The 11,530-nt window shown below is 48.5% G+C and overlaps 1 protein-coding gene across 1 annotated transcript; it reads left to right on the top strand.

The window, feature by feature from the left end:
• The first annotated feature begins 2,344 nt into the window (after window positions 1–2,344).
• LOC114507874 (cationic trypsin) lies at window positions 2,345–6,956 on the top strand. The gene is made up of 5 exons (XM_028525919.2): window positions 2,345–2,803; window positions 4,430–4,589; window positions 5,303–5,556; window positions 6,112–6,248; window positions 6,781–6,956. Exons 1-5 carry the CDS (start codon window positions 2,764–2,766, stop codon window positions 6,928–6,930), a joined length of 741 nt encoding a protein of 246 aa, XP_028381720.1. The 5' UTR covers window positions 2,345–2,763; the 3' UTR covers window positions 6,931–6,956.
• The last annotated feature ends 4,574 nt before the right edge of the window (window positions 6,957–11,530 follow it).

Here is an 11,530-nt window from a genome sequence, read left to right as displayed (position 1 = left end):
GCTGCCTTTTGGTCTGCGGGACCATGGCTCCAACCCACTGAGCCACAGTGGCCAGGGCCAACATGATCTTACACAGTGCACAAAAGACCAGATTTATTTAAAGAGCTATTTTATTAAATTGCATATGTTCCCGTTAATGTGCATCAGATAAAGATTCGCCAACACGCAAAACGTCAATGTCTTTGCTTAAGGAGAGACGCGTGGCTGGGTAGGGAGGAAGTCTGTGTAAGTATCAGAGTGTGACTATGTCCCAGGCACCGTGAGAAGCAGCTTACGTGCTCCGTGCATGACAGCAGCATGGGAAGAACTGGAGCCTGGATCCCCTCACTTGGCACTTCCCCCACGTCCTCACTGCCACTTTAGGTGACTGAATCCTCCCACTGCAGCCAGGCAGGCCCCCGTGCCTTTGCTTCAAGGTGTGTCCTTGGGGACTTGCAATCGATCCTAGCTGACTCCCCTTACCTGGCAATCCCCACTCTCTCCCTCCCTGGAGGAAGGGGCAGGGCTCCAAGTGATAAAGCCCAGCACACACGGGAGAGAACATTCGAGGACATAGCTGCACACGGGCCAGCGACTGGGAAAACTCTGCTCCAAGATGTGGTGTTGCTCATGTCGGTGAAAATGTCCGGCAGGCTCAGGAGCAGTTTCAGGGGTGATGTAGAATCCAACAACTCCCCATACTGCACCGCGGGGGTGTCAGCAATGGGAGGGAACCAAACACAATAAGAAGTTGCTCCCTTTTTGCACCCAACCCTCCTCTTACTCATTAGTATCTCCTGATTTTTAGGGACCCACAAAAAGCAGCTCGCTGCCTTGTGAACCACTCTTGCAGGAGTTACTGAGTGCCTGTAGTGTCCCGAAGCTAGACACACTTCCCCGTAGCGCCTGAGAAACTCCCTTGCCCACCTTCTCTCAGCTGGGGATGATTTTGACCCCCAGGGGACATTTAGCAATATGTCTGGACACAGGTTTGGTTGTCACAACTGGGAGGAGGGGCCAGTGCTACTTATAACCCAAGGCCAGGACAGCTGATTAATACACCACAGTATGGCCCTGGCCCCGTGGCTCAGTTGGTTGGAATGTCACCCTATGTACCAAAAGGTTGCAGATTCGATCCCCAGTAAGGGCACGAACAGAAGGCAATCAGTCAATGTTTCTCTATTTCTTTCCCCCCTTCCTCTCTCTCTCAAATCAATAAATATGTCCACAGGTGAGAATTAAATATATATATACATATGTTTAATATGGTACAGTGTGCAGGGCTGTTCCCCACAACAAAAATTATGTGGCCCAAAATGTCAATAGGGCTGACAAACTCTTCCGGTAAATCCTCTTCATACCAGCAAGATTTCAAATGTAGAAGAAACAGGAACTGCTTCCGGAGGGATGATCTGCTACCTCTGAAGCAGTCGTTGCGCCCTGGTAGGCCGTGCGGGTGTGTCTGCGGATGTAGGAGCGGGGGTCCGCTCTCACTGAGAGTCACGTATTCTGGGTACCCCTTCTGTGCCTCATTATTATGATGATTCCTGCTCTGGGAACCCATGTCTTGGGTTTCTCAGAATTCTATAGGCTCCCTGGGGTCGTCCCTGAACTCCATAGAGTGCAGGCTGTTCTCTTTGCTTGTGTTTATGGTCTCACAGTGGAACACGCGAACCTTAATACGAGGCTGCTCTAGTTTGAACGTCGTGGTGACCCCTTCGTAGCTATAGAACTCACCGAAAAACACAAAACCTCTCTAAGCCTCGCCCTCCTCACCAAGGAAGAGGTAAAAATCACAGGCATAGTCATGAAGCTGCTGGTGAGGACTGGATGAACCGATGTATGGAGATCCTGTTCGCGGTGCTTGATGCACTGTGAGCACTCGGCAAATTTCAATCGTCTTATCATTGGCCAAGCATTCTGTCCCCGTGGTCTCCAGATTTTGGTGAACTTACTGGGGAAGGGTTTCCCAGTGGTTAATAGCACGGACTCTGAAGCCCAGTTTCCTGGCTTGGGATCCTGCCCCTACCATGCACCTGTTGCGTGAGTTGCGTCAAGCTCCCTCTACTTTTGTGTATCTCCATGTTCCCGTCTGTAAAGTGGGGATGATAATAAGTATCTGGTAGGGTCAGTATGAGCGTTGCTAAATTAACCACAGGCAGAGTATTTAGAAGAGTCCTAATACATAGTAAGTTCTAGATACATGTAAGTTATTATTCTTTCACTCTCCTGTTTAGATCTCTTGTAATTGCAAATCAGAGTAATTTTTCTCTTCTCAGGGGAATAAGTTGCTTCAGTTGGTCATGACAGTTAACATGGGTAGATGAGGCCAGAGCTGCCACAAGAGAAGTTACATGATTGCAACGGAGCCAGAGTTAATTCAATGTCAAGGGTGCAGCGCACAAGGTCATCTGCAAGATAAAGGTTCGCAGCTGGCAAAGGAACAGCCAGACGCCCAAGACTTTTGCCTGGGAATCAGGACACCTGCAGCCCTGTTCCGAGACCTTATTTCAACTCACTTCTCTATTACAGGGAACAGCTCCCACCAGCTGGGGTCCTCACTTTCATTCCCACAACCCTTTGGAAAAAGTGGTTCATGTTTACATTTCATGCTGAGTTATCTTCAGTTTGATACAGAACTGAATTCTAAACTGGGATTTGTGAGCTGCCTGTGAAATCACGTGTCTGGCACCCATGGCCATGGCGGCGATGACCAGCCTGCAGGTATAAATAGTGGACAAAAGCCCTTCTCATCCTATGCGCATCCAGACCTAGCGAGCAACCATGAAGGCCTTCATCTTCCTCGCTCTCCTGGGAGCTGCTGGTGAGTCTCTGTAGCTAAATGAAGCCATAGGAGTCCAGCACGTATTTGAGCTTGCACACCACACTCTGTAAGACAAGGGATGTTGAATATAATCTCTTTTGTACTCAAGAATCTTAAAACGCCGAGACAGCAAGTGCACAGTCCATAAGTCTACATGGGCACATAAGTCCCACTTGTTGGGGAGAGATTGCTGAGTGGAAGTGACCAGAGTAGAGCAGGCAGAAAGAGATGGAACCTGCCCTGAGGTTGAAGGTAAACTCTATGAAAGGGAGAGGAAAGGAAAGGATAGTCAATAGTGAGGAAATGCGCCTCTGACCTTGCTAAGGATTTGGAGTTAATAATAACCAGGACTAACGACGAGTCTCATGCCCCTTGCAGAGGCTGGGAGGGTCAGACCCCGAGTCTCCTCTAGACTAAAGGGCCCCTCAGCAGGGGCCATAACAGGCCCAGATATTTTATCTTTCATGAATAAAAGCTATGGGCAGGGTTTTACATCTCTGCTAATTAAACCTCTCCACGGTAAAAGTAACACGTTAGTCAACCATCAAATGAGCTTAGAGAAATGACTATTTTTAAACTACTAAATTTCCCCAAATTGGGCATGTGTAAATTCCATACAGTGGTCCATATGCCCAGAAATGTCTTTCTCAAAAGTACTACTTTAAAGTACATGGACAACAGGGCACATATAATACAATGAACTACTTTTGGAGCCATAAGAAATCGTAGTATATCTGAATCAATTGAAAAATGTTGGAGAGATCATTGGGGTTGGGGAGAAAGGTAGGAGATGGAAAACTTCCAATGTTCTATAAAATTATTTTGTGACAATTTTAGGTGAGAACCTAAAAGAGAATTTCCGGCGTGACGGAGGGGGATGGAAGTATAAAATTCCCATTTTCCTTCTAGGACAGCACATTCTCAGCTGGTTTCTGAAAGCTTTCTTTCTCTTACCTCCTGGGCATATGTATCCTATCCTAGGCCAACCACTGCAGACACACATAACCCTGGATATTGCAAAGCTTCACTGAACACCTGTTTGCATGGCTGCTGAGCACGGCTTTGTTCTTAGGTAGTGGGGTTTGGGACATTTATTATGTAAAGAGTCTCCTATCTGCGGGGGGGGCATTACATATGAACCACACAGTTTATTTCTTAAGTTTAAAGCATAAACTAAAAATCACGTCCCTGGCTGCTGTGGTTCAGTTGGTTGGAGCGTCATCCCATAACCAAAAGGTCACAGGTTCGGTTCCCAACCAGGACAAATGCCCGGATTGCAGATTCGGCCCCCAGCTGGGATGACCGAACATCAATGAGAAATATTGGTGAGATGTTTCTCTCTCTCCCCCTATCACTCCTTTCCCCTTTCTCTTACATCAATAAGCATGTCTTCAGGTAAGGATTTAAAACAAATCAGATACTTACCACTGGATATGTAGGGTATGTGTTAAAGGTACAGAAAAATTAGGTTTTAGAAACATTGCATTAAATATCACCATTTCCTGATTATGTGTGACAGGAGAATATTGTTTGATCTTTTCCGGTTAATCTGCAAATCCTTGGAGGTGAGTCCAAATGCCAAGATGGACCTGTTTAACAGGTAGTTTTCCAACTTTCCTCTGTCAGTTGCTTTCCCCAGTGATGACGATGACAAGATCGTCGGGGGCTACACCTGCAAAAAAAACAGCATCCCCTACCAGGTGTCCCTGAACGCCGGCTACCACTTCTGCGGCGGCTCCCTCATCAACAACCAGTGGGTGGTGTCTGCGGCTCACTGCTACAAGTCGTAAGTAGCCAAGGCTCACCTCCCTGTGCTTAGAATCAACTCGTCCCCCGGCCCTGCCACAGCCCGAGCGGGGTAACCAACAGAGTTAGGATTCAGGGGCGAACATGCATGTTCTAGAGACGTCATTGTTCCCCCAGGCACTGAACGATGTGTGGAGGGACTTTCACAGGGTGGGTGCCCTTAGAGTGCCCGGATGACCTCCCCAATAAGGACGTGGGAGGGGAATAGGGCGTGGCGAAGTACACGTACAACTAGCTTGAGAGCGTTAATCCTCATAGCTCACCCAGACACAAGACCCTGTGGAGGTGAGAAAACACATGAAATTTCCAGGACATTGACAATAAGGAAGCTCCTTCTGCTCCCGTGACTCTGATTGCTGCCACGCCTCCCCACAATAATTGGTCATCCCAACCGGGGGAGCGAGGGCAGGTTCCCCTCATCTCCCGTCGTCTCACTGGTGTCATTCGGTTCCCATTCCTACGCCTCGCTATTCCAGCAAGAGCGGGGGCTGTGAGTCCGTGCCTGCAGGGACACCCACCTAAGCGATACTCTAACTGCACCGTGTCTGCTGGGACGGCCTTCCGTGCACAGCTACCTGTGTGCGTGAATGCCGGAAGCGGGTGGTGTCTGTGCACATGCCCGTGACTGGGGTTCGCCAGGAAGGGGGAAAGCTCAAGTTGAAAACTTAGAGAACGTTGAATCCTTTCACCCAGCCGCATCCAGGTGCGTCTGGGAGAGTACAACATCGAACTTACGGAGGGCAACGAGCAATTCATCAATGCGGCCAAGATCATCCGCCACCCCAAATACAATTCCCAGACCATCGATAATGACATCATGCTGATTAAACTGAGCTCGCCCGCCACTCTCAACTCTCGCGTCTCCACTGTCTCTCTGCCAAAAACCTGTGCAAGTGTTGGCACCCAGTGTCTCGTCTCCGGCTGGGGCAACACCCAGAGCGTCGGCAGTAAGTGTCCCATGAAACACGAGCACCAGGTCTGAGAATCCTGGGGGTCAAGGGCGTGTGGGGGGGTCAGTTAGTCCAAACTGCCGCTCGAGACAAGGTTCCCAGAGGGAGTCCGTGGACATAAGGGGCCTTAGAATATATTCATGGGAATGAGGAAGAGTCCTTTGCTGAAAAACGCAGCACAAATGAGCTGTAATAAAGATGCCAGGTAGTCAACGGAAGTGAGTAGTGATTTGCAGAGAACTGGGAACTGAGTGGTACACAGAGCCGAGGCTGAGGGGTTTGGAGCTGCCTGAGGCAAAGACCTGCTTGAGAAAGGAAGTCTCTAGATTTGAGATCTGTGGTCCCAGATGCTGGTCTCAGAGAGGCAACAGCCTGCGGATCAAAACTCTTTGGAAGGCCTTCCACATAAAAGTTGTTCTTCCAAAGCAGAAATTATTGGCCACGTGGATGAAAGCGTGGCAGCATTGGGAAGGAGGGGAGAGACCGTGGGACAGCAATGTGCCAGGAATCCTGCGGATAACCTGCTTCCATTTTCACTCCCGCGCCCAACAGCTAACTACCCCGAGCTGCCGCAGTGTCTGGATGCCCCCATCCTCTCCGACAGCGCTTGCCGCAATGCCTACCCAGACCAGATCACCAACAACATGATGTGCCTGGGCTTCCTGGAGGGCGGCAAGGACTCTTGCCAGGTGAGTTCCTTCGCTTTCCTTCTCTTTCCGACTCCACCTCACCCACCTCCACCCAATTTTCCCTCTCCTGGAACACAGAACACTGAAAGGTTTTCTCTGGGACCAATCATGAGGGCTGAGGGGTAGGCTTGTGACAAATGATCGTTTTTTCTTCTGCCATATGAATGGTACGAATTAAGGGTAAAAAGATACACTGAGGATGATGTGCAAATAGGACATCCAAGGCGCCCTCCGGAGGAGGCCTGCATCCAAGGGCGCTCCCTGAAAGGAGCAGGGCTCGCAGGGTAGCCTTACGCTGGCCCATCCCCACCTCTTCTTGGACAACTAAGGAACAAGAAGGGTCTAGAGGGAGGGAGGAGGAAGAATGGGGATGCGGTACGGAGATGGAGGCTTAGATGTCTAATGGGGAGAGAAGGGGCTTTATGCAGGACCAGCAGCCTGAAGGGATGGCCCCCGGATAGTGCAGGGACATCGAGCCTTTACCCATGCGGGCATGGCTGCGAGTTCTGAGTGGCTTCTCCCTCCTGCTCAGGGTGACTCCGGCGGCCCCGTGGTCTGCAACGGCCAGCTGCAGGGCATCGTCTCCTGGGGCTACGGCTGCGCTTTGAAGGGCAAGCCTGGCGTGTACACCAAGGTCTGCAACTATGTGAGCTGGATCAAGAACACCATCGCTGCCAACTAAGTGCACCTCCGTGCCAGACGACGTCGCCTTCTTCCCATGCCCAAACACAGTGCCTAAATAAAAACATTCTGTCCCGCATCAAATATGTCCGAGAACTGGCCTCCTTGGTATTCATCCGCTTTCCCTTGAAACTGGCTGCTGTGTCAGAGGGTGGACATAGACTATTATATGAGGGTGGGATTTGAAAGGTTGTTTAGTTATGTATTCACCTAATCAGAATGACTTCACTGCTCACCTACTCTGTGCCAGGCTGTATGGGACACGGAGCATATGGAGATGAATAAGGGGAGGGGTCGCTGTCACCATCACATTTTTAAGCAGACAGTGACACTACAAGGCAGAAAGTTAAAATCGCCCTCCCAAAGTCACTCGGCTAGTGCCTGGGAACACTGGGAGGAAGCCCTGGCTGTCCTCACTCCCCAAGTGTCCCTGCAGCTGCCACCCTGCGTTCTCGCTACGTTTTTCTCTAATCTCCATGCCACTCTGCGAGGCTGGAGAAGGAGCATCTCCAGAAGGAGAAAGCTTTTAAAATTTCAGAGTTCCTGCATTATTCAAGATTTCACCTATTTATATGCTGGCTGTCCAAGATCTTTCTTCTTTTCTAACTGGGATTTTATTGCTATTACAGGCATGATGCCTGCGGCAATTTGGGCCTCTCTTCCAACACCAGTCTCTCCGGCCTCCAGCCCACATTACGTACTATTTTGAAGTATATGCAAAAAAACAAAAAACAAAAAACAAAAAAGTATGAATGCAGATAAGATTGCAGAACATAGATCTATTACTTTAAGGTCACAGAAGTCTTGGTGAGAGAGAGCAGATGTTCGTTCTGTCTGTTCCGTCTGGAAAGGCAGCACGGGCAGCCTGCTTTAGCTCTGCAACGCCCTCCCCAGCTCTGGGTTGTTCCACAGTCACCCAGAGGACGGTTGGGAGCACGAGTCCCAACGCGAGGTTTCTGGGCATGTCTGGCACGGCTCAAGGAGAAAGACACAGGAGGGCTGAGCATGGAAATGCTGGAGTAGGTGGGGGAGGTCTGAAAGAGGAAAATAGAGCCCTGGCTGGTGTAGCTCAGTGGACTGAGCGCAGGCTGGGAACCAAAGTGTTGCAGGTTCGATTCCCAGTCAGGGTACATGCCTGGGTTGCAGGCCATAACCCCCAGCAACAGCACATTGATGTTTCTCTCTCTCTCTCTCTATCTCCCTCCCTTCACTCTCTAAAAAATAAATAAATAAAATCTTTTAAAAAAAAAGAAAGAGGAAAATGTCTGTGGTCCCAGTGGGCAGGTGAAGGAGAGCTGTGCCTTCATCGGCATGGGCTGCTGTCGCCAGAGAACTGTGGATTTGGTGGCTTGAACAACAGACAATTTCTCACAGTTCTGGAGGCTGGGAAGTCCAAGATCAAGGGCCAGCAGGAAGTGGTAAGAGCCCACTTCCTTATAGACAGTTACCTTGTCCCTTCTCCTCACGTGGCTGAGACAGCTAGTTCTAACGTCTTCTCCTTATAAGGACACCAGTCCCATCATGGGATTCCACCTGCATGACCTCATCCAAACCTAACTACCTCCCAAAGGCCCCAACTCCCAATACCGACCCTCTGGGGGTCAGGGCTTGAACTTAGGAATTTTGGGGGGGGCACAAACAGTCCACAGTGGGTATCGTGGGGGAGGAGAGTATAGGAAGACACGTGTCCCCATAATAAATTTTCTATCCCTTTGTAACTTGGGGTGGTATACTTGCAGGGAGCAGCCCTGACCCTTTAACATCGCCTGCTGCTGCTGTTAGGATAAAGTCCAAATTCCTGAGCTCTGCATTCAAGGGTCTTGAACATTTGGTCATAATTAATGGGCCTTGTCTTACTTCCTTCTCATTGAGTTGCTTCTATATTTGCATTTGGCCTAAATTAATTACATCTATAGCTTCTCCTTATTAAAGTAAGGAGCCTTAGATATATCTCAGGCTTCTCCCCAGAAACAAATGAGTTGAAAGATGCCCGTTCCCTCTGAAATGGGTTTCCACCTACCTCACCCCCATCCTCAATACACAGCGCTTCACCGAACCACTGCGGACAGAGGAGAGACTCAGAGGCAGGATAAGTGAGATGGTAACAGAAGAAAGACCAGGGCAGCACAAAAAAAAGTATGAGAGGACAAATGAACCATGTTTCTTGGTGCCACCCACAAGTCCCTTTTCAGCACATCTCATCACTTTCTATCTCTTTTGTTTAAAAGCCGTTCACAACTTGTGAATTTATATTAAGGTGGAAGTCTGTATGCTCTTTAACCCAGGAATCGACTTCTAGAAATGTATCCCATTAACATATGTATATAAAATGTATAAATGTGACTATGCTTTAGGAATCACATGGCTGCAAGGAAAAGAATATCCAACTCACACAGCCTTAAAAAATGCACTAATAAAAGTTTAGAATTAGGAAGGCCTTCAAGGACGAGTTGATCCCAAAAATGTTATCAACAAATAAAGTGCGACCCACTTTCTTTACGTTTGCTCTCCGAGTTACTGCCAGCTTTGCCCTAAGACTAAAGTCTCAAGGCAATGCTCTCCCTGGTGTGCATGTAGGGAGAGAAAGAAACAGAGTGACTCCCAGAAGGTCTAAGAGGCTTCCTTTCCCGGGAGCGCCCAGCAGACACTGCATGGTATCACCTTATAGGAATTTGGTCACTTACAGATCCCTGAGCCATTCGTTAAATGCGATTACACTATTAACTTACAATTGAGTTTCACAGTTTACCATCCAAGTGAGAGGTGGACCCTTCTCTCTGGGATAGACATGACCTACATGGTACACGATTGGTTAACAAAATAATCGAAGGGTTGTTATGAAGAGGAAGAGAAGTAGGTGTTAAGAAGGCAGCCACGACCTCCATTAGAATAATCCAGGATGTTTCTCAGTGCATTGTCTACCGAACCCTGAAATTCCAGCAACAACGCTCATATCTATTAGCAGAGCATTGACTAAACATACCCGGTGTGTCCTGTGGGGGACCCAATGTAACCCTTCTCTCCATGTGTCCGAGCCTTTACTCCACACACACTTATCGAGGGCCTGTTGGGTGCCTGACCCTGCTTGAGGCACTAAAGATACATTAGAGAAGAACACAGTCAAAGCCCTGTCTCCACGGCACGTGCGTGCTCACTGGGTAAACCGGAAACAAACAGAGGTTACGGACTGTAATGCTGATCAACGCCCATGCCCCCCGGCAAACCGGGGAAAGGAGTGGGTGACCAGAAGGCAGATCTGCTTCTAACGGACCACGAGAAGCATCAAGACCTATGGAAACTACGATTGAGAATAAAAACCATTTTTTAGTCAGAAGAGAGAGCTCGGACCAAAATACATTTACCACAAATAAATACTGAATTCCTGATTCAGAAAGATCCAGAAAGACAGGGTATTTCTGTAGCAAAACTAAGGAAATGTAACGAGGGAACCGTCTGAGATTAGGGACAATGCAGAAAGATAAAACATTTGTTTCTGTTGTTGTTTTGTCTAATTATAGTAACAGGTCAATTTACTTATCACTTGCTCCAGAAAATTCTGAGGAAATGGCTCTCACCTGTCAACTTCGAGGTTAGGACCTTCTTCAGGCATGAAACATAAAGCAGTATCAGCATGTCGAAGCTTAGCTATAACTTTTTTTTTCACGTAGGCTGTATACACTGGGTAGAAGGAATTTACGTCTACTCGGTACACTCCATAACCTAGTCTCTCAGTAGAGGAAGCTCTGCTGAACTGGGGACACCTTCAGCTGCAGGCGTGTGACAATTCTGAATCCCCGCCTCCAGGAGGAAAGGTGCTCCGGGCCCAGCTGGGGCCGAACACACAGTCTGTGGGGCGGGGGGGATGCGCTGAGGGTTTGCCCCTTGGCAGAATTCAGGACACACTGCTTGCTTCCGCAGAGGCAAATATGTACGAATAAGCACAAGCATTTCAAAGGACTTTCTATGTGCCACATGCTATGTGTGTGCTTTTACATAACATTTCATCAGTTAATCCTCACAAGTATCCTATGAAGTAGGTACTAACATTTCTCTCATTTTGTAGTTTAGAATCCTGGGGCTCACGGAGGTCCCGAGGCTGGGATTGCAGCCCTAGAAGTCTGACCCCGTGTTCTCTGCTCTTTGCGGTTATGTTAACAAACATGAAAATGCTGCAAAGATCTAAGGACTTCACAACAATCCCTGGCCACTCAGATAAAAAAATGTCCCCAGAAGCCTGGGAAACATGGGGGTCCCAAGGTTACAGCTATTTTATTTCACAAGCATTGATATAGCGTTGACTATTCGCCCCTGTTCGTCACCACTCTAAGCACTTTAGAAATGGAAAATCTGAACAAATAACCAGCAAAGAGATGGCCGTGAGCAAAAACAAACAAACTCCCAACACAGAACACCCAGAGACAGATGGCTTCGCTGGCGAATTCTACCAAATATTTGAAGAATTAACACCAATCCTTTTCAAACTCTTCCCCCCAAAACTGAGGAGAGACCCCTTCCGAACTCATTCTATGGGGCCAGCACTACTGAGACCCCAAGGCCAGAGAAGGACACCGCAGAAGGCCATCTAGGGGTGTCCAACATTC

This window comes from Phyllostomus discolor, chromosome 10, assembly GCF_004126475.2.
Source record: "Phyllostomus discolor isolate MPI-MPIP mPhyDis1 chromosome 10, mPhyDis1.pri.v3, whole genome shotgun sequence".
Classification (NCBI taxonomy): Eukaryota; Metazoa; Chordata; class Mammalia; order Chiroptera; family Phyllostomidae; genus Phyllostomus; species Phyllostomus discolor.
This window is presented reverse-complemented; position numbering and strand designations above follow the sequence as displayed.